At 64.7% G+C, this 21,172-nt stretch overlaps 1 protein-coding gene and 1 long non-coding RNA gene across 8 annotated transcripts; one reads left to right on the top strand and one right to left on the bottom strand.

Moving 5' to 3' along the window:
• The first annotated feature begins 39 nt into the window (after nucleotides 1–39).
• TSPAN4 (tetraspanin 4) lies at nucleotides 40–18,834 on the top strand. 6 transcript variants are annotated; one of them, XM_032490278.1, is made up of 8 exons: nucleotides 40–177; nucleotides 7,990–8,069; nucleotides 15,259–15,450; nucleotides 16,496–16,570; nucleotides 17,416–17,517; nucleotides 17,601–17,732; nucleotides 17,826–17,909; nucleotides 18,307–18,833. In XM_032490278.1, the coding sequence occupies exons 2-8, from the start codon at nucleotides 8,007–8,009 to the stop codon at nucleotides 18,373–18,375; spliced, it is 717 nt and encodes a 238-aa protein (XP_032346169.1). In that variant the 5' UTR covers nucleotides 40–177; nucleotides 7,990–8,006; the 3' UTR covers nucleotides 18,376–18,833. The 6 variants fall into 6 exon arrangements, with proteins under 6 accessions (XP_032346169.1, XP_032346167.1, XP_032346170.1 ...); XM_032490276.1 differs by having other exon boundaries at nucleotides 17,826–17,972; XM_032490277.1 differs by lacking the exon at nucleotides 40–177 and adding an exon at nucleotides 1,399–1,529 and having other exon boundaries at nucleotides 17,826–17,972; nucleotides 18,307–18,834.
• On the bottom strand, nucleotides 11,542–15,355 carry LOC116666568. Of its 2 annotated transcripts, none has more exons than XR_004323512.1 (3): nucleotides 15,219–15,355; nucleotides 12,989–13,047; nucleotides 11,542–11,696 (listed from the first exon to the last, which is right to left on the bottom strand). It is a non-coding gene; the product is annotated as an uncharacterized LOC116666568 (long non-coding RNA). The 2 variants fall into 2 exon arrangements; XR_004323511.1 differs by having other exon boundaries at nucleotides 11,542–11,693.
• Nucleotides 18,835–21,172: the final 2,338 nt, after the last annotated feature.

Here is a 21,172-nt window from a genome sequence, read left to right as displayed (position 1 = left end):
GCCCGGCCCGCCCCAGCCGCCACCTCCCGTGCCGGCGCTGTCGGCACCCCCCGCTCGCCGCTTTAGTACCTCCCGACCTACGGCGTCCGGACGAGGCCATAAGGGCTCGGCGGCGGCGTTCGCGTTTCTCGTGCCTCCTTGACTGACAGCTGTTTGGCGGGCTGAAGGCGCGCGCAGGTACCGCGCCCGCGGAGGGGATGCGGCCGGGGTCCCGCTACCCGCGCGCCCGAGCTGGGATCCGGCCCAGGCCCGAGCCGAGCCCGCGCGGATTTCCGACCCCGAGCGCCGAGTCCGAGCCGAGTCGCAGCAACAAGTTGCGGGACGGGCTAGGGGCGCGGCGACCCTGTGGCGGGCGCGGAGACGGGCCGGCTGGGGACAGACCGGGAAGGGGGTCTCCCCACCTGGAGCCCCTGATGGCGGGCACCCGAGGGGTCTCTGCGCTGTTGGGAGGACCCTCGGGGGCGCCGCCGCCCAGTCGCCCGCACAGTAATGGTCCTGGCTCTGTAGTTGCCTGTATCCCTGAAGGCGGGCGGGCGCGGTGGGAGTGACTGGCGCGGTGGTGGGCTCAGCGGGCGGCTCCAGCCCCCCAGCAGCGTTGCGATCGGCTTCGCCCCTGTCCCTCCTGCCTTCTTCCCGGGGAAAGGGCTTCGAGGGGTGCGGGATGGGGCTGGCTGCACCCGTCCCAGGCCAGGCGGTGCTGGGTGGGTCGCCTGCGATCTGGAGGGTCGGATCTCTGAGAACCGGGAAGGTGGTCAGGGGATAGTCGTGGAAGAGGTGTCTTTCAAGCTGAACCTTGAAGAGAGATCCCGAGTGTGTGTGGGAGCAGGACAGATCCTGGCAAAGGGAACCCTTGGGCAGAGGCCTGCAGGCTGTACCTGGAGCTGGAGGAGGTGATGGGGCAGGAGCCATGAAGGATTTAAAGGGAGGGGAGGCTGTGTCTCTGGAAAAGAGGTGGGGTGAACCCCCTGATCCTATGGCTAGGGGTAGTGGGGAGGGCTGTATACAGTGAGAAGCAGGGAAGGCTCCCTGAAGGAGGTAAGCTTTGGACTCGGGAGGGTGGATGTGTCTCACAGTGGCACCTGTGACTTAGGCACCTATGCAGGCTTTGGGCAGTTCGCTGGCCTGAGGAGTCTGGATCTCAGTTTGGGGTGGGTGGGGCCTGTGTTGGGTCCCAGGCATCAACTAACTGCCCTCTCAGGGTAGACGATGGACCCTGGCCTTAGTTGAGAGGCAAGGAGATGGAGGTCCAGGCGGGAGATGGAGAGGCTGACCAGATCCGCTGCCTGCCTGAAGTTGGAGCCCCCACCTTTGCCTGGGCCCTGGATGGCCTCCCCAGTGGTGTTTGCCATCCCCCATCCTGCCACGTGCGGAGCCACGAGCTGGAGGCCACTTCCCTGCCCTGCCCCCCTTCCCAGGCTGACTGGACGCACATCCTGTCCCCAGCCAGAGAGGCGGGAAAGGGACCTTGAGTCATAGGGGCCTGGGGTCATAGCCAGGCTCAGCTGTAGAGGCTGCTTGCATCTGTGGAGGTGAGGGAGACGGGGGAGGGATCTGGGATGTCATCTGGGTGGGCCTCTGGGAGCACGGGGGAAGCTGGGGCAGAAGGCTTCCTGGAGGAGGGGCTGCCAGTCGGCCTCGCCCAGCTCCTGCCCCGCGGTTGTTTACTCCCAGAGAGGGAGGGGACGGAGTGCCAAATTGACATTCCTGGAATTCTGAGAGCTCTGTGTGGATTTGAGGGTGGGGGCGGTGGCGGCCTCCTCCTCTCCAGCTCCCTGATTTCCAGGGGGAGGCTGCGGGGAGCAGTGTGCAGGGTCCCAACGCTCATGTGCACTTGGTCCTCCGTCTCCACTCTGCCCTGGCTCAGTCCCAGCCAGCTAGACCAGAGGATAGGGGAGCCTCAGAGATCAGCCCTGCCCTCCTGCCTGGCCAGCCCTGGGTGGCCATGTCCTGCTAGGTGTGTTGGGGGGAGCAGGCCAGGGCGTGGGCAGGCTCTCCTCAGGGTGGGCAGGGGCAGGAGGGAGGCCCCAGGGACCAGAGCATGGGTAAGGGTGAGGGTGGAGGGGAGGTGGGCTGTGAGGACAGATGTGGCCCAGACCTCCAGGGAGGGCTGGGAAAGGGGCAGGGAGAGTGAGGCACCGGTGTTCGGAGAATGGGGTGTCCTGGCCCCAGGAGTGTGGGCAGGGGAGGGAGGGCTGTGCTCACATGTGGTCTGAAACCCGTGAGCCCTGCTTCCTGCTCGAGAAGGGTCACTTCAGGGCAGGCAGGGGACAAGGGACAATTAGCGATTGAAGTCTCGGCTGCTGGGACCCTCTGGCCCTGAGTGTTCTGGAAACAGGCTGAGCCCAGGGAGAACCCTGCCTGGGAGTCGGCTGACCCACCCCCTCGGCCTGGGTCCCAGCCTCCGCTTCACCGCTTCACGGCTTCACCGCTTCACCGCCCGAAAGTGTGGGTGGAACCAGAAGCTGCCCAGCTGGAGGGTCCAATCGGGGCTATGTGGGCCTGGGGTCCCAGGCTCAGCCCCTGGCCCTGATTGCTGTGGGTAGAGTTGTGCTCACACGGGGATGATGCAGGGCACCCGGATGCCTCCCCAGGGGCAGAGGGGGCTGCCCACCTGCTACGCCCACGGGAGCCCTCCCAGCCCCAGGGGCTGGGGAGTTGGGTGTGGTGGTTTGCCGGTGTGCTTGAAGCTGAACTGGCCCTAACATAGAGACCCCTGGACACGCCTGGGCCGCTCTGGGCTTCCTGAGGGCCCTGCTCTGGAGGGTTCTGGGCAGCCCAGGGGTGGGGGTGGGTGTCAGGGCTGAGGTTGGGGAACATACCTGGTGGGCACCTGAGAAGGGTGCTCCCAGGGCCTGTGGTGGGTGGAAGGAGAGGGTGGTAGGGGAAGGCCCTGAGTTTGGGGTGGGACCCAGGGGGCCCAGGAACAGACTGGGGCCTCCTCCCCTGGAGGGGGTGTCTCCCAGCCCCGGAGGCTTCCAGTTTGGGCTAGGGGATGTGGCTCCTCCCAGGGAGGGTGTGCCAGCCTGGGGGTTTGCCTGCCCCTCCCCCAGGGTGGGGGCCCACGGAGGGCTGAAGCAGCAGCAGGAAGGCCGACACCACAGGCCTGTTTGTGTTGGCGGGGCCCTCCTGGCTCCTCAAAGCCGCCTCAGAGCTGGGGGCCTGGGTGGGCAGGCCGGCTCCACTCTCCACCCTGAGCTGCCCCCGCTGGGGTGCATGTTCCCAGGCCAGGCCCCTGCCGCGGCCCTGCTGAGAACCGCAGGTCTGCCCCAGGCCTCCGGGTCAGCGGTGGGCAAGCCCTGCTTCGGCGTTTGGGGAGGTCCTTCTTCGAGTGGGACCTTGATCTAGCCGGGTAGGTGCCCACGGCCTCTGTGTGGCTCATGCTCCCCCAGGGCCCCCATCCCAGGGTCCTGGAGGGTCTAGAAGGCCCAGGCCTGGGCTGGCAGGCTGTGGGAGGGGTGTCTTGGTGTTCTCGTTCAGCCCTATCCCTGCTGCCTGCTGTGTGTGCTGTGCTGGGAGACGCAGGCCTGTCCCACTCTGAGCTCAAAGGAAGCCCAGAGCAGGGAGTGGGGCAGGGAGGCTTCCTGGAGGAGGAGGCTGGGCCTGGGTTGGGGAGCGAGCCAGCCCTGGTCCTGTCCAGCCCTGCTCCCATGCCCTGACTGCACGGTTGTGTCTGAGTTGTCCGAGATGGGGGTGGGGGCTCTGGATTCATGGAGAGGCATGGTGGGGACCAGAAGGTGCCGGGATCATTCATGGAGGGTCCAGGGGCTGCCTTGGGGGTTGGGTTGGGAATGTGGCCAGGTAGTGGTGTTGGCCACAGGGCCTCCTCACATGTGGGGGCCCAGGAGGGTTGCGGGCCATGCCAGGTGCTGCTGGAGCTGCCCTTTAGAGCCTGACTGGGAGGCGCCATCCCCTGATGCCCAGGTCCTGGGGGGTAGGGTGCACAGACGCAGCCTTAGGCCTGGATGGATGCATGGTTTTTAGCTTCAGCAGTGTTGCTGTGGGCTTTGGGCCCCTCAGCTCCCGGTTCATCAAAGAACGTGGGGCGTGTCCCTCCCACCCTTCATACTTCGCTGGGCCTGAAAGCCCTCCGTGGATGCTTCATCCCTGGGCACAGCGACTGCTGGGGATGAAGGTGGGCCCGGGGCCCTGGGCCCAGGGGCGTGCTCTCCCTGTGTGGTAGGTGCACTGGGGTTTCAGAGGGGCTAGGTCTCGGGTTGCCGGGGCCTCCACCGGCTCAGTGGCTTCACATCTGTCCCAGGTGTGGGTCTGAGTGGACCGGCTGGCAGTGGGCTGCCCATGAGGGGATGAACATGAGGAGATGGGCAAGTGCCAGTGTGGCGTCTGAGCCTCTGCTGCCCCTCCTTGCCCTTGGGCTGCTGGGAAGACCGCCTGCCCCACTCCCCAGGCTGCCAGGAGCCCTGGTCTGAGGGGTGAAGTGCGCATGCTTGGCCAGGATGCTGTCGCAACCCCCACGTGAGCTTGGGACCCCTCCCCACAATCCCTGGCTCTCAGGGGAGGACCCCCGTGAGCACTAACAGCAGATCAGTGGGCCTCGTGAGTCATCACTGGCTGGCTCCTGGGGAGAGCTTAGGTCTGTGGCTTGGCATGTCTGTCTGCTAGCCCCAGACGAGCCCAGGAGGATGTCGTGGGGGAGGTGGACACTGCAGGTTAGTCTCGGGCCCAGGACCGCTTGGGACTGGGACGGCCCTCAGGCTGTGTGTGTGTCCTCATCTCTGGACGTGTGTGTTCTCTGGTTGCACGTCCCCACTTGAGCAGCCTGGTGTCTCCCTGGGCGTCTTGGAAGGCCACGCGAAGGGTGGGTGGGGGTGCAGCCCACAGGTCTGAGCATACCCCTAGCTGCCCCCCAGCTGCCCCCCTGCCACTGGAGGGACCTGGTCCTGAGTGGAGGGCTGTTCCTCATCCCCTTGGAGAGCCTCCATTCTGCAGTCGTTCCTCCAGGGAGCTCCAGCTTGCCTGCTGGCTGCCCAGCCTCCAGGGGCACTGGGCACAGCCTGCCCTCTTTCCTGTGGCCAGCCCAGGTACGTCCCAGCCTGGCGGGGCAGGGGCGCAGCACTGGGCTGCCTTCTGGTCTCACCCACACCCAGCCCGAGGGCCTTGATGGCTGGCCGCTCTCCTGGTCCTGGGACAAACTGGGGCTGAGCCAACCAGACGTCACCTCCTCAGTGTGTCTCACTGGGGTCCCACCTGCTGAAGGAAGGGCTTGACTGTGGGGACAGGGTCCCCGGGGCTGGCTGGGTAGCGCTCCACCTGGCAGCCTGGATGTACTCCTGTCCTCGCTCCAACTGGCCCCGGGACCCTTGGTTGAGTTTTCTGGTTTAATCTCAGCTCAGTCTCACCTGCTCACCTGAGTGATGGGTGCAGGGTTTAGAGATGGCACAGGGGTTAGCAGGAGTTTAAGGGGCTGTAGGAATGCTATTGGCTGAGTGAGGTGGAGGAGGGGGGTCCTGGGCTGCTGGGCCCAGTATGGGAACCCAGAACAGACTTCCCCTTCCCCGCCCCGCCCTGAGCTCCAGTGTGATGAAGGAGTGGAGGGCCGAGCCCACGGCTCCCCAGGTGGGTGGCCCCACCCTGGTCATCGGAGGCCCTGCCCTGGGAGCCAGGCTGGGGAGGCAGACATGCCCTTCCGTCCTGCTTAGCCTGCCTGTGCCCACAAGTGTGCACAGAGCACACACCCTCTCATATGCTGGGACTCTTGGGGCCCCGAGTGTCCATCCTTGGCTTGGGCGTGTGGGGCTGGCTGGGTTGGGCCAAGGGAATGGTGGCTGGAGGCTGCTGGGGATCCCCAGAGTCTCCAGGGGTCACCGGCGGCCACTTGCTCCCTGGGCAGAGCTGCAGGCAGTGGTCTCTGCAGGGCCTGGATGGGGGCTTCCAAGGCCTGCTTCTCCACCGGGCCCCTGGTGTGTGGTCACTGTTGTGTCCCATTCCAGGAGCCCAGGCACACCAAAGAATCCTTGGGGGAGGAAGGATAGAGGGACCTGGGAAGCCTTGTCAGGCCCCCAGTTTGGGCAGGGTAGGGACACTGGGGTTCTCCTGTTCCCACTCCCTGCCGGCCAGAGCCAGCTCAGCTCAGAGAGGACAGCATAAGGACACTGCCCCTGGGGCTTGAGCTGCAGTTCTCCTCAGAGCCCTCGGGCAGCACAGGGCTGGGGCAGTGGTCCTCAGAGCACAGCAGGGCTGCCAGACCTCACTAGGCCCCCCGCCCAGCAGACATCTCCCAGACTTGCCACCGCAGGCACCACTTAGTTTCAATCTATCACTTTGTCAGCACCACTGATGGGCCCCCCTCCCTCCTCCTCGTCCCCCCATTTCTTTTCCTTCCTTGCACCATCTCCCCATCCCCATTCCTCCCACTCCTCTCCCCTCTGAGTTCTGCGGACCTTGGGTGAGTCCTTCCCTCCGTTTCTGGGACCATCCAATGGGATGGACGCTGTCCATGGGTGGCCTTGGGGATAGGGTAGACCCAGTCCAGGGCTCAGGGCTCATCTATGCCTGTGGTGGCCACCCTCCCCCAGGCCTGGCTCTTCTGCCGGTGCAGACAGGAGGAGGCTCAACCCCTCCTGGGCCGCAGGCAAAGGGCAGACAGGGAGGCGGCATCTGGGACACATGCTGGTGTCTTCCCAGCACACTCTAGGGTCCCCGCCAGTGGGGTGGGCTGTGGGGGCACAGCACCTGTGGTGGTGGTGCGTGTGCCTGCCCCTCTGGGCTGCTCCTTGTGCGTGTCTCTGCTCATCAGCCCTTGGGCACACCACACGCCCGGCACAAGAGGCTTTGGAGCAACACGTGTGCGTGCCACCTGTGATCTGCAAGCCTGGCGTGAACCCACATCCAGCTGAGTGTGTGGATGTGTCTGGGAGGGGCTGGTGCAAAATGAAAGTCAGAGCCCCTTGGTCAAAAATTGTGGAGAATTTCAAGACAGTGGCTGCAGAGCATCAAAACCAGAGCATCAAACTGTGTGACGGCACATGTCATGCGCCAGTGAAGCCAGCCATGCTCCCTTGGCTGGGTGAAGCAGGGTGCCGCCAGGGTTGAGTGCTGGGTGGGCCTGGGGTGGGCCGCCAGCTTTGCATGGGGTCTGTCTCCCAGGCTGACCCCTGTCCCGTGTGAGCTGCGCGAGTTTCCGGGTCCTGGCGCAGCCCTTGTCCAGCACAGGGTGGGCTGCTCGGAGAGTGTGCACCCGCTGTGTGTTCCGGCTGTAGTCCCCGAGCTCCCTCAATCTGGGCCAGAGGTCTGGGCCGGAGCTGCCCCAAGTCGCCACCAGACGGCAACTGGGTCATCCCCTCATTTGCATAGTGCTTTGCATTTTGCGTGGGTCAGAGGTCTCCGAGCCCAGCTTGGGGGCAAGGACGGGGACGTCGTGCCCGGGGCTGAGCGCTGCCTGGGCCCCCTGCCCTCAGCCCCCAGCCCCCTCCATCGCTTCCCGGACTGGGCGGGCAGGGGAAGTGGAAGACCAAGGGGCGCCGGCGCGGGCGGAGGGCCGGGGGCGGGGGCGCCGTCCCGGGTCTGTGATTGGCCCGCGCGGGGCGGCGCGGTCGGATTTGCGAGGCGGCGCGGCGAGGAGTGGCGGGGGAGGGGGGGGGTCTTCGCGGAGGCGGGGCCGGCGCGGATTGGCCGGCGGGCGGGCACGGGGCGGGGCGGGGCGGGCCCGGCCCGGGCTACCGCGGGCTGGCAGGTGTCCGGGGACCGTCGCGGGTCCGAGAGGGGCGGCGCGCCCGGTGCCACCGCGGCCCGGGGCGCGGAGCCTGGGGCGGCCCCGGCGGCCCCGCGCGATGCGCCGCTCAAGCACAGACGAGTCCACGTACCGGCGCAGCCCGTCGCCGCCAGGCAAGGAGCCGGGCTTCGCGCGCGGCGGCGCCTTCTTCGGCCTGCACGCCAATCCCGGCCCCAAGGCGGCCCAGGCGCGCTACACGTCGCCCAAGGGTAACAAGTACGTGGTCTTCTACCTGGACCTCTCCTTCATCTTCCTCCTAGAATTGAAGCGCTGCAGCATGGCGCGCGGCTGCCTCCAGGGCGTCAAGTACCTCATGTTCGCCTTCAACCTGCTCTTCTGGGTGAGTGGCCGCGGGATGTCGGGGATCCGGGGTCGCCGCTTCGGCAGGGGTACGTGGGGGACACCCGGGACGTGGACTGGGAGGCGTGCCTGGGGGTCGTCGCTCCCTCTGCAGGCCAGGGCTGGATCGGCCCCTGGGGAGGGGTTCCGGTACCTCTGGAGTCCGCCCCGGCCTCTGCACTCTGGGCGGCCGCCCCGCATCCTCTCCCTGCTCCATCTCTTCCTGAGACCAGGCGCGTCCCGCACCTGCCGCAGGATCGCCTCAGGCCCCGTGCCTGGCCTCTGCCGGGTTTAAGTCCCTGTCAGTGCGCGGGGCCGCGGGTGCCTTCCCTCCGTCCCCTTCCCTCCCTCTTCGTGGCTGCAGCGCTTGTCTCTTCTTCCCTCCCCTCCTCAGCAGACTGGCCTACCGGGCTCCAGGGACCACACTTAGGGAGGGGCTGAGGAGGGGAGTTGGTTCCGCGACTCCTGAAGCGCGGTGGGGCGGGAGAGGAGGGTGTGTGGGTAATTGCTCTGGTTGGGCCCGAGCCTGAGCAGGATGGTGGGCCAGCAGGAGAGGGGTCTGGCCTCTGCTGCTCATCCAACATGGGGGGGGGGGCATCCATAACTTTTGCAGAGTTGGGTTGGGTTTGCTCAGATGAGGTGCCTGTGTTCAGGGTCAGAGGTGTTGGTGCTGCAGGGTTGTCCCCTCCCTGCAAGATTGAGAACAGAGGGTCCACCCAGTCCCGTAAGGGCAGGGAGGGTGCTGGACTGGGGCTGGGGCAGGTGTCACACCTGGCTCCACTGGTCTCGCTGGGAGAAGGTTGATGGAGACATGATGCCAAGGTCACACTCCCTGCTCAGTTGTTAATTCCTGATCGGACCCTCCTTCCACAACTGGGAGTAAGGGGGTGTGGCTTTAGCTCCTGCCTGGGCTCTGGGCCCCAGAAGAAGGCTGTCATTTGTAAGCTCATTTGCATGAGGTCCAGTTAAGGCCAAATGCTCAGAAAGCCCGTCTGCCTTTCTGCACCTCTCTTCTATCCTGGGGTGCTGGCTTTCCTCTCCCCAGTTTGTTAAGGGGGGGTGTCCCTGAGAGGGGTGGCCAGCCTGGGAGGTTCCTGCCCTGATGCCCGTCTCCAGAAGGGGTCACCCGCAGGTTTTCTTCTCTGCAGGGGGCTCCTGGGAGGGGCAGGCCCCAGGCCAGAGTGGAGGGGTACACGGGAGGCCAAGAGCCAGCAGCAGAGGCGGTGTGCAGCTGGAGCTCTGCCCAGGCATGAGAAGAGGGGACTGTCTTCTCTTGGTGGGGGACGTTGACCAAATGTAGGGGCACCAGTGTGGTTAGCACTGAGCGGCTGGCAGGGTCAGCATGCCCTTGGCAGTGTGACAGGAGAAGGCTGCAGGTGACAGTGTGACCAGAGCTGGCAGCCATGGGTGTGAGGGAGGTGAGCCATGTTTGTGGCAGAGTGACAGGGGAATGGGCTGAGGGTGTGGGGGATGGTCCTACGTGGTGGCAGCACCTGCTTCTCCCCTTCCCTGCCCTCCTCAGTGACCTCTGCTTGCATGGAGGAGAAGGGGTCCCTCAACGTGGCCTGTGCTCTGAGAGCAGCCCACCCCAATGGGCTCTTTGCCCTGTGCACCTGCAGGAGCCCCCTGCCAGCTGCAGGGTGGACACACTCCACTGATCCCCATCGTGGATGCCGTCCTCAACCCAGGAAAGAAAAGTCAGGAAGCCCTCTGGGACTCTCCCCTGAGGAGAAAATCCAATTCCCTTTTATTATCCAATTACATTTCCCAGCCAAGCCAACCGGGCCCCTGTACCAGCCTTGGCCCCTCCACGCCCCAGCTTTGTGTCAGGGGAGTGCAGAGGCCTGGCGGTCAGAGAGTGGACCCATGGGAGATGTGCTGAGGCCAGGGGTGGGGAGAATGGCTGCAGGCTGGGTGCGACACTCACCCTGCTTTGTCCCTGTGCAGGTGCCAGCTGAGCCCTTCCTGCTAGGGACCAAGGCTGCAGGCGACAGGGTGGCGGCTAGAACATGCCTTCCCAGGGACGCTGGCTCCTTTGCTGCCTGGGGGCACTGGGCCCCCACAGGAGTGGTAGTTTTTGCCCCCAACTCCATTTCTCCCCGAGAGTGTCCTGCCTCAGCCTCCCCACTGGGTTTTTTAAGTAACAGCGTTATTGAAATTTATGTGATATTTATTCACATATCACACAATTAACCCATTTGAAATGTGCAGTTCAATTCTATTCACAGAGTTGTGCAACCATCACCAAAATAAATTTTAGGACATTTGATTCGAGCCATGAAAGGTTCACCATGGGCTCCGAGGTGGTGGTGGGGGAGCCAGTGGGCTGGAGACCCTCTCCCCCTCACCTGTGTCAGTCCTGACTCCACCCTCCAGGGATGGGCCGGCTCTGGCCATAATTGACTCCTCGTGCTCTGTTGGACAGGTCTCCCTGGGGGCTCCTGGCAGGAGTCCTGAGGGCAGGGCTGAGGCCTCCAGCCTTGGGTCCCAGTGGGGCCGGGAAATGTCAGTACCCATCTGTCCCAGGGTTGCTCTGCCCGTTCCTGTGTGGCCGGTGGGTCATGGACCCATCTCAGGGGAGGAACCAGGCCTGCTTGTTGTCACCAGTGCTTGGAGCTGGGGTGCCCTGAGAAGGGGAGCCAGGAAGGCGCAGGCGGGCGGCAGGGTCACTGGGGGAGGAGAGGCCCAGAGGGGCCGGTGCTGGGGTCTTTCCGAGCTCAGAGTGGCCAACTCCCAGACCTGCACCTGCCCTCCCGCAGCGGACGGGCCCTCACAGGCAAGGGGCACCCCCCCTGGGGGTGCAGCCTCCCTTCCCTGAGGTATGCACAGGGGGTCAGCAGCTTAGGGCCAGAGTCCCTGGGGCAGGGTGTCTCCTGGGAGCACCATCCTGGTGATTAGGGCTCTGTGCAGGGCCCAGGAGTGAGGGCCAGGGGCTGAGCAGCCCCTGGGAAGCAGCCGGGGTTGGGCAGAGGAGGGAGGCGCCTCCCTGCCCCTTCCTTGCTCTGGGTCAGGTGCTCAGGGCTCCCCCAGCGACAGTTACCGCAGCCCCAGATGTAGTCTGGTTGGTCTGGGGATGGTCCTGGGTGGAGGCAAGGCTGGGTTCAGAAACAGTGAGGGTACTTCTGGGGCTCTCCTGTGGCCAGGTGCCATGCCCAGCCCTAGCCATGCAGCCCAGGTCCTCTTGGATTTGGGTGAGCCAGGGTGGGTGGGCAGCTGTGAAGGGAGGGGGGTCCCTGACCACCCTGGTCCAGGCAGGGGTCAGGAGGCCACAGGACAGCTGTTCTGCATGAGTTCTGTCCTTGGGGCCAGCAGCTGGCTGACTGGACAGATGGGGACTCTGGGGCCTGGGGATGTAACCCCTCTGTGGTGGCAGCACTGGGACCCCTCCCCTGTTCCCCTCCCACCGTGCCCAGCCGTTGCCCTGCTGCAGTGCGGATGGCAGGGAAAGAGTCCATTTCTCAATAATCAACTATTAGGAGGTTGGTGGCTCCCCGGATGGGTTGGGGGTGGCAGGGGCTGGTCAGGGGGCTGTGGGCTCCGGCTGGCTCTGGTGCAGTCCTGGGTGGCCATGTTTGGCCTGTCCACCCAGTGACCCAGACGGGCTCCGTGGGACCCCTGTGTCAACCTGCTGGGAGGGAGGGTGAGGGGAGAGTCATGGCCTCTGTATGGGTAGAACCTTCCAGACACAAAGCAGAGGCAGAGCGAGCTGCAGGCAGGGTGGGAGTTCTGTCTGGGGCAGAGAGGGGACAAGGAGCAGTGCAGAGGCCAGAAGGCCTGAGTGGGCAGAGGGGGCCGGGGTCCCAGCCCCACCCCCCACCCTAGGCCCTGTCCCCCGTTCAGTTCCCCAGCCCCTGTGCAGGGCAGACCTGGTTTCTGTTGCAGGGGACACATTCTGCATGAGCTTTGTGTCCATGGGCCCCCTCCCTGCCCCCGTGCCTGCTCTTGGCTGGGAGTGGGGTGTTGCTCGCCGTGCCTAGCCCCACCCTGAGCCTGCGTTGGCTGCCGGGTGCTGGGCTTCTGGACACAAGCTTGGCCCCTGTGGGCACGCAGCCCTCCACCCCCTTCCAAAGACATGGCCAGCTGCCCGGCCATCTGCCACACTGAGCCATGTGGCCGGAGGGGCAGCAGTAGAGGGCCGGCTGGTATCCACCCGCCATGGGCCTGGAGGGGGACAGCATCACTAGCCTAGTGGTCCCCACCTGCCTAGCCCTAGGCCAACCTGAAAAATAGCTGGGCAAGAAAAGAGATGTCAGGAAGTGAGGAACACGTGCCAGGTGCTGGGCTGGGGCTGGGGACAGGTGAGGGCAATGGAGGACAGGGTGTGCCCTCAAGGTGTGTGCCAGGGAGACAGGCCACAGCTGACTGTGGGACTAGGGTGGGAGATCCCAGTGAGGGGGCTGGCTCCTCTCCCAGGCTGTCATGGGGTCGAGGTCTTCTCCTAGGCCTCACCAGGGCTTCTGTCTGGCCCAGGCAGTGATGAGTGGGGCTGGGGAGGTGCAGGGTAGGCATCATCAGGGTGGGGTGGGACCCCGGCCCCCCGGCCCCCCACTGCTGATGCCCCGGCCACCTGTCCTGGGAGAGACCTCGACCCTGCTTGTCCTGCGATGACGCGCCAGTCTAACGTGGCCCACTTTCTCCTGTACTTGGAGGCTGTAATTTTCTTGCCAAAATGTTTTAAAAGCTGCATACACAGAAACGTTTTCAAAACCACAGATAATTGTGTTAACCCTGTGTGCATCTCAGCGCGTCGGTGAGAGTTTTGGTTCCTGGTCTGTGTGGATGTGCCTGAAAGTGGCGGGGCCTGGGGGGTTTGGGGCATGTCTGTGACGTGTGTCCGTGTGGTGGGTGACACTGTGCGATGCTTAAGGGCGTCTGACAGCCTGGGCTGTGTGCCGCGTCCCTGTGTGTCATGGCACGCACCTGGGTGACAGCCAGCGGGTGTCTCTTCTGCCACTTTGGGGTGGAGGTGAGGGTGTTTCCTGGAGTGTTAATTAAAGAAATGTTTCCACCAGGGCTAGGGGGTGGGGCCCGGCCCCTCCAGGCCCCCCGACCCCTACAGCCACTCCGCCCGCAGTGTCCTCCCTGTGCACTTCCGTGCATCCCACGGGGCAAGGGAGCTCAGAGGGGCTCACTTTCCTGCTGAAAGGAGCCATCCGCCTCTGTCCTTGCAGGCAGAGCCAGATGGGCAGGCTGTTGAGGTTTTAAGTAACAGTTCTCCCTGCTGCACCAGCATCTTCCCGCTGCTCAGGGGCAGCCCCACCCACCCCACCGTGGTCCCAGCCTAGATGTAACCTGGAGATGTAACCCTCCCAGGATGGGTGCTGCTTGTTCAGTGGGGGACGTGCTATGAGCTGGGCATGGGGCCTGGCCTGGCGGTCACTGTCCTTCCAGCTGGAGAGGGCCTGACTTCAGCTTCCTCCATAGCGAGGCTGTCCTCCCAAATCCCTCTCCTGCCCCAGTCCCGGGCAGGGGCCAGGGGAGCCCTCTCCATGTGCAGGTCTGCTTGGGCCCCACTAGGTGCTCCCAGCGCCAGCCTTTCCCAGCATCCTTGGAGATCCCATGAGACCTGGGACAGCCCCTTGGCTCCTGGTTTCTCACCTGCAGGTTGGTGGGGAGAGGGTTGAATAAGCCAGCGTCTGTCCCAGCCTCTTTTATGCCCCATGGTGGCAGCCCCTGGGCGGACATGGGGTGTCCAGAGGCACTGGTGGCCCAGCCTTGCTCCCTCTTGGTGGCCATGCCTGCAGTCAGCACCGTGGACAGCGCTGTCCCTGGCACCACGGGTGGGGGCCTGCCCCACAGGGGGTAACCCCACCCCACAGGTGGGGGCACACACATCTCCTGGCAGCACACATGTGCCCTGTCCTGGGGCTGTGCCAAGCCCAGCTCTGGCACACACTCAGGCACACGTGCCCCCCACGCCCCTCACGGACCTGCAGGCCCCTACCCTGCTTTGCCCTGGGGAGGGGCTCAGATGGGCAGGATGAACAGGCCAGGGCAGGAGCCTCTGTGGGGGGCCTGGCGCAGCCTCAGCCAGCAGCAGCCAGAACAGGTGTGGCTTATAATTTTTAGACAGAAGCTCTTCTGTTTTGTGGACAGCGCAAAGAGGGATAGGGTGGGTGACGGAGAGAAGCTGAGCTAACTGGCCCCCCATGGGGTAGGTGTGGGCATTCTAGCCTGGAGCTCTCCTGTCCACCTCAGCCAGCCCTGGGCAAGGCCGAGAGGGACATCGGCCACCAGCAGCAGACCTGGGCCAGAGCCCCTGGTGCCTGCCCACACCCCTGGGATCCTGGGGCTGCTCCTGCTCTTGGGCTGGGAGCTGTACCGCCCCCACCCCATAATTGCAGTCTTCTGCCAGCCTGGCTTAATGCATGTGTGCTCCCCAGGGGCTTAGTGAGAGTGGAGCAGCGGCCCCCACCCCTACCCCTGCAGCCAGGGCTGAACTGCTGGTGGGGGCAGGGCGAGTGAGTACACGTGCCGAGGGAGAAGGCCTCCTTAGGCAGGGGTTTCAGGGCCCATCAGGCCTGCCTAAGTCATGGGGTATCTACCAGGGTCCAGGCCAGCCTCAAGGAGGCTTCTGGGCCCCGGGGGTGCAGGGCCCCATGTCCTGTCCAGTCCCAGAGTGGTGTGGAGCCCCCAGGGCTGCCTGGCCTTCCCCGAGCCCATCAGCCATCCGCCTCCAGCTGGTCTCTCGAAGCCTGGGTTGCCTCAGGACCCAGAACCGGCTAGCATTTGTAGGGGGCTGCCTGCCCCTAGCCTGTGCCCTGGACACCTTCTCCCGTTTTATCTTGGGATGGCTCAGAGGCCTCAGAGTCCTGGGGGGCCAGAGCCGCAGCCCCTCAGCTGCCCTGGCTCCACCCTGCTCCCCACCGCTAGGAGGTGGGCATGCCTTCCTCACGGAAGGCCGAGAGCTCACCTTGGATTCATCACTGCTTGGCCTTCTCCCCTTCCTCATTTTAATTGATTTTTGTAGTAACAAGCAATTATGGAGCTCAATAAAAGCTGCAGTGGTGGAGGAGAGGTGGTGGCAAGGGCACGTGGGGGCTGCACTTCAGAAGGGATGGTTAGGGGAGGGCATGTGGGGGCCCAGCTGGGGTGACGGGACAAGATGGGGAGTTCGGTGGGGCCGCCCGGGACCTGGCGGGACGCTCACCTGCTACTCTGCCGTCCCTCTCTCCCCGCCTGGGTCCCAGCTGGGAGGCTGCGGCATCCTGGGCGTTGGCATCTGGCTGGCCGCCACGCAGGGGAACTTCGCCACCCTGTCCTCCTCCTTCCCGTCCCTGTCGGCCGCCAACCTGCTCATTGTCACCGGCACCTTTGTGATGGCCATTGGCTTTGTGGGCTGCATCGGGGCCATCAAGGAGAACAGATGCCTCCTGCTCACTGTGAGTCGGGGCGGGGTGCTGGGGCCGGGCCGGGCGGGGCCCCCCTTCACGGGACACAGACACACGGGTGCCCGCACACCCACACGCATGCCAGGCAGAGCCCCTTCAGCCGGTACCGGGCCCATGCTCTCTGACACCACCTCTCCCATGAACCCTCCCGGCTCCTGCCCCTGCCCTCTTGGCTCCCCAGGACCCTCTGTTCAGAGCTCCCAGCCCCCGCCTCGGCTTCAGAGGTGGATTTACAGGCAGGATGTTTCCATCCTGTGGAACATAAATCACAGGAGAAGGAGAAGGACCCCTGGGCCAGGCTACGCCTATTAGTATGCCTGGCAGCGGCCACCGGCGGCTGACTCAAGCCTGAAATCACCTGCTTCATCTGGGGCCTCTGTCTGAGGAGCCCTTGCTGGGGAGGGGCCTCCCAGAGGGTGCGTCCCCTGTCTGTGCAGCTACCCAACGTGTCCAGTATATGCCCCAGATGTTCCCTTCAGGGCGGTGGGTAGGGGTGGAGCTGAGGCCCCCAACCCTGACCTTTCCCACGGGGTGACTTGGAGGTCAGAGGTCAGAGGCTAGTGCTCCACTGCTCAGCCCGGCCAGGGCACCTGGGCTGAGGTCAAGGCTGTGACTTGAGGTACCACCACCCAGTGGGCCACCTGTGCGGTCACAGGTGGGGGCTTCTCTAACTTGTTCCTGCCTGAGTGGGCAGTGGCCACCCCTGGCTGTCCTGAGGGATGGGACCTGGGGGTTGGGGGTACTGCAGTCAGACCCACTCCCTGCAGGGGCCCCCCTGGGCATCGCTGCACCTGCCCGCCGAGCACAAGGACATGGGTCTGGAGCACACGTGTGTGCTCGAAGACGTGAGGCTGTGCTCAGAGGTCGGGCAAGACCCAACAGCCCCTGGCACAGAGACGGGAGGGCTCCGAGGGAGGTGGGGCAGCACGAGTGGGGCCTGCAGACCTGGCTTGGGGGCTCGGGCTGAGGCTCGCGCCCCACCCTCTGGGGGCAGCTGGGGGCTGGGTTGCTGAGGCCGCCGGGTCCTCGCCCGCAGTTCTTCGTGCTGCTGCTGCTGGTGTTCCTGCTGGAGGCCACCGTCGCCATCCTCTTCTTCGCCTACACTGACAAGGTGCGGCTCCCCCACTTCGGGTGGGGGGGCTCCATCCTCATCACCATGAGGGCCATGGTGCACAGGCGACGAGGGGGCGGGGGCCCTAGCACGGCGAGGACCAACAATGGGACCCGGCCGTGCATCTGATTTTAACCACAACCACTGGAGGCCGGGCCTGGAGGGAAACGCTGGGGCCCTGGAGGGCAAAGCAGTGTGAGCTCCCAGGTGGCCCCCAGGCTGGGCCCCCTGCTCCTGCTGACTTCAGCTGTGTATTAGTTGGATGGGGAAAATCTCCTATCCCCCATGGATTTATTTCATTATTTACACCAGTGAGGACTCATTTACATTATTCTGAGTTATATACTCCAGGACTGTTATTTTTTGCTCGTCTGTCTTAGCTTTGGTGGCTAGGAGCTCTCACTTGCTCCTGTGAGGAGATGCACCTCCTTCAGTGCACCTCCTCTCTGGGGAGTCCCTGCCCCAGCCCTGGACTTGGCCATTTCTCCAAGGAGCCTGGTTCCTTTCCTGGAGGATGGTCTTAGGAATGAGGACCTCGGCCCTCTTGGCCGACAGCAAGATGTGTGGGTCCTGACGGGTGTGGGCAGACGCAGCTGAGGGTTTCTGTACTGTCTCCCTCTGAACATAACTGACGGACGTCGTGCTGATGTCTGACTCGAACCCCGGGCTCAGCACCATGTGTGGCCCAGGGAGACCAAGGGGCAAAGGCCTGAGCCTGCTGAGGGCTTCTGGGAGGGGGTGACTCCAGGAAGGGGGACAGAAGGCACGGGGTGGGGGCCTGGGCAGAGGTGGGGTCTGGACGAGGTAGGTGGAGCTGGCTGCAGGGTGGCCCTGCTGTCCTGCAGATCGACAGGTACGCGCAGCGGGACCTGAAGAGGGGCCTGCACCTGTACGGAACCCCGGGCAACGTGGGCCTCACCAACGCCTGGAGCATCATCCAGACAGACGTGAGTCGGGGCGTGGCAGCGCCGGGCGTGGGCGGGGCCAGGGCGTGGCCAGGGCACAGTCCCAGCCCGCACTTCCTCCGCAGTTCCGCTGCTGCGGGGTCTCCAACTACACCGACTGGTTCGAGGTCTACAACGCCACGCGCGTGCCCGACTCCTGCTGTCTGGAGTTCAGCGAGAGCTGCGGGCTGCACGCGCCCGGCACCTGGTGGAAAGCGGTGAGGCTGTGCCCTTCCCCCGGCTCTGGCCCCGGGGACTTGAGGGTGGAGCGCCGGCCTCGCAGCCCCCGGTGACGCCTGCTCTTCCTCCAGCCCTGTTACGAGACGGTGAAGATGTGGCTTCAGGAGAACCTGCTGGCCGTGGGCGTCTTCGGACTGTGCACAGCTCTGGTGCAGGTAGGGGGTGGGGCTGCCACCGGAACCGCCGGACCCACCCCAGCCCCCGCCTTCTTCCCCATGGCAAGTCCCGAATGCGGCAGCATCAGGGCAACGCATCTCCGGGATGCAGACGGGGGTTGCAGCCAGAGCGGGCGGACAGCACCAAAGGTGCTGATTGCAGTTGGATTAACGGTCAGAGGGCAGCTGCTGGGGCCAGGCCTGGCACCCGTGGGTCCTGACACCACCCGTGGAGGCCAGGGTGGGTGGCCAAACCTGAGGGGAAAGGGTCTGGACTGAGCCCTAGGGTTACAGGCCATCCAGGCAGTGGGGTGGGGTCAGGGTGCCTACTGGGGCAGGACCTCTCTGGGCTGTCATCCCTGGAGCAGCCCTGCCCAGCTGCCACCTGTCCCCACAGATCCTGGGGCTGACCTTCGCCATGACCATGTACTGCCAGGTGGTGAAGGCAGACACCTACCGTGCGTAGGCTGCGTGCTGCCTGCCATCCCTGCTTCGCTGCCAAAGGATGTTGCCCACTGGGGAGAGGACTGCGTCCCCACCTGCCTCCCCCGTTGCAGGACTTCTCACCAGCTTGGGCATAAGGAGGGGAGGAGCAGGCAGCCAGACCCCCCCCAGGACTCCCAGCCAGGCCTGTGAACGTGATGCTGGATGGGGTGGCCGAGTCCTGGCCTGGGGCTGGGGTCGGGAGGGGCTTCTGGCACTTTTTACACCCAAGTATTCACCAGAGTAGTGTTTTCCCCAACAAACCCTGTCCAGGGCAGGGGGTTGGGGCCACACACGGGTTGGGGTGGGAGGTGAGGGGCTGACCGCTGGTCCTGGTGCTCGAGGCGGGGCCACAGCCCCACCATCCACATTCCACAGTGGGGCCAGGGTAGGCTCTGGGTGCATCTTAATAAAGTGTGTGGGCAGCAGCCCCTGACCCGTGTCTGTCAATGCCCTGACTCGTTATGGGCCTGGTGCCTGGAGTGGGGGTCCTGGGCGTGGGTGGGCCTGGGGAGCTGCCCAGGCTGGACGGACGGGGGTTCCTGTGTCTGCAGAGGACGGCAGGAAAACCTTAGTAAGAGGAATCCAAGCAGTGTAAGAGAAGAGCCCTGAGCCTCCCTGACATCCCACCCCCGCCTTGGGGCCTCGCCCTCCCCCTGGGCTGTCCTCACCGAAGGGACTTCAGCTCCATCTTTCCTGTAACTTCCTGTTCCTAGGGACTTGGCCCTGTGAGTGCTCCTCTCAAGATTTTGCAAATTAAGTAGGCTGTCGGGAGCGGAACGGTTGTCACAGCCCAGTTAGAGAAGTGGGTAAGCTACGTCAAACCACCTCAGACGGGATGAGGCTTCCTGAGGTCAGCACTGAGGGGGAGTGCAGAGGCCAATAGGTCTGGGGGCCCCTCCCAGGGGCCTCACTAGCTGTGGGGCATCTGACCCCCAAAACTGCACCCATAATCTGTTTCCAGCCCCTACTCCTGCTCGCCCTGTGGCCCCACCCGCTTGGTCACCCCGACCCCCTCTGCATCACTGCTGTTGTGCGGCGACCTGCCTGGTGATGCCCAGCCAAGTACCAACCAAGGCACCACCCAGCCCACCAGGACACCTGGCCCCTCCTGGCTCTTGGCTTCCTGTTGGCATCACACTCATCCCACTGACTCCACCTGTCCTCATTCCACGGAAGCCACCAGAGGTCACACAGGGACTTAGGCTGACGTGGGCCTTCAATCCAGCCCTGACTCAGCTCCCCTCAGCCCCTGAGCTGCCTTGGTCCCACTGGGACGTGCAGGGCCTGTTTCCTCCAGGGCCAGCCCTGCTGCCTGCTGCGGTGTGTCCTGGCCCAGGCTGCCCCTTTGCTGGTCCTCCATGTCTTCCAAACCCCAGGCCGGGGAGCCTCATGTGCGCCTGGCATGCCTCTCGCTCCACGTCCACCGACACTGACTCACGCTGTGGCCCCACTGCTGACTTTCCTCCCTCCGTGTCCCCACTCCTGAGCAGACCTCCAAACACACCAGGTCCCAGCACTCACTCCCAGTGCAGTGGCCTCTGCGCTCCCCTCCCACTGATGCCTCTGAAGTTGGAGGGAACCAGCTCGTGCTTTCAGCTCCGCCCTCTAGCCCACAGCCGGTGGGGGGGGGGTGCCAAGGTGGGGCCTTGGGGAGATGGGCTGTGGCCCCATGTGCCAGTCGGCAGACCGGCACACTGACTGACCCCCATGCACACACAGGAGCGCACACACCCACTCACAGCAGCTTCTGAGGGCCCCACTTCACCCCTCCTTCCATTCGAGCCCAGCCCCACCTCACACGCCAGATCTGGGGGACCAGGCCTGTCTCCCAGAACCAACAGACCACCCTACCCCACCCCAATAGCAGGCCTAGGTGGGGACAGCCCTGGGGAGGCCTCTGTGTGGGTCGGGAGAGGGCCCTGTCTGACGTACCAGCCCATGTACTTATCTGAAGCCCACACTGGCAGAAGCTGGGTGCCCAGGTGGGCTGCCTTCCCAGACAGACTGGTTTCTGCTGTGGAGCTGCGAGGTCAGACTTCCTGTCCACACCACGAGCAGCTCCTCGGGGCAACTCCTGAGGACCCGGCCAGTCCTCGACCCCAGGGACAGTTGTGTGTCCCCTAAAGCCCTCCCCTAATTATGCCCCATAGCAGCAGTGACTGTGACCCCATGTGCTTCATCAGCTGTACCCGAGCCCACGCCCGGCATCTGACCAGCGAGCCCACAGGCACAGTCAGCATGACCACAGGGGTTCATCTGCTGGGAACCAGTGGGCTCACTGAGGTTCCTCACTGGGGAGGGGTAAGGGCAGGCTCAGCTGCCCCTTGGCTCCAGGCAATCCCAGATTTCTTCCCAGTGTGTCCCCCTGGGAGCATGGCTGCACCTGTGGGCAGCGGGCCAGCAGCAAGCTATCACTCCACAGCGACCACACAGCTCATGGGCACCAATGGGCTCCCAGAGGGCCCAGGTCCCCTGGGGCAGAGCTGGCCCCCACGCCCTCTACTTGTGGGGCCTGTCAGGCTCCTCTGCAGGCAGGCCAAGCCGGAGCCTGCAATGGGAGGCGGGCCCCTCTGCACTGCCCTGGGAAGATGCCCAAAGTCGGAGAGATGTGAACAGGGGCCTGGAGTCCTGGTGTGGGGGACCCTGGGATTGTCCTGGAGTCTCCAAACCCACAGCAAACTGCAGGCCAGTGGGACCCCCGGCCACCCTGTGTGGTGGGGGCTCTGCTTCCTGCCCTCACCTGGCCGGGACTGCCCGCTCCACGTCACTGAAGGGGA

The sequence above is a fragment of the Camelus ferus genome, chromosome 10, assembly GCF_009834535.1.
Source record: "Camelus ferus isolate YT-003-E chromosome 10, BCGSAC_Cfer_1.0, whole genome shotgun sequence".
NCBI lineage: Eukaryota > Metazoa > Chordata > Mammalia > Artiodactyla > Camelidae > Camelus > Camelus ferus.
Note: the sequence above shows the minus strand (reverse complement) of the source record. Positions and strands in the feature narration are given on the sequence as shown.

What these genes read in the sequence shown, in the direction of transcription:
- TSPAN4 (XM_032490277.1), top strand. Translation starts at nt 8,007, where the DNA reads ATGGCGCGCGGCTGCCTCCAGGGCGTCAAGTACCTCATGTTCGCCTTC. An exon ending in CCTTCAACCTGCTCTTCTGG is followed by an intron (nt 8,070 to 15,258) that starts GTGAGTGGCCGC and finishes CCTGGGTCCCAG; the next exon opens with CTGGGAGGCTGCGGCATCCT. An exon ending in GGAGCATCATCCAGACAGAC is followed by an intron (nt 17,518 to 17,600) that starts GTGAGTCGGGGC and finishes CTTCCTCCGCAG; the next exon opens with TTCCGCTGCTGCGGGGTCTC.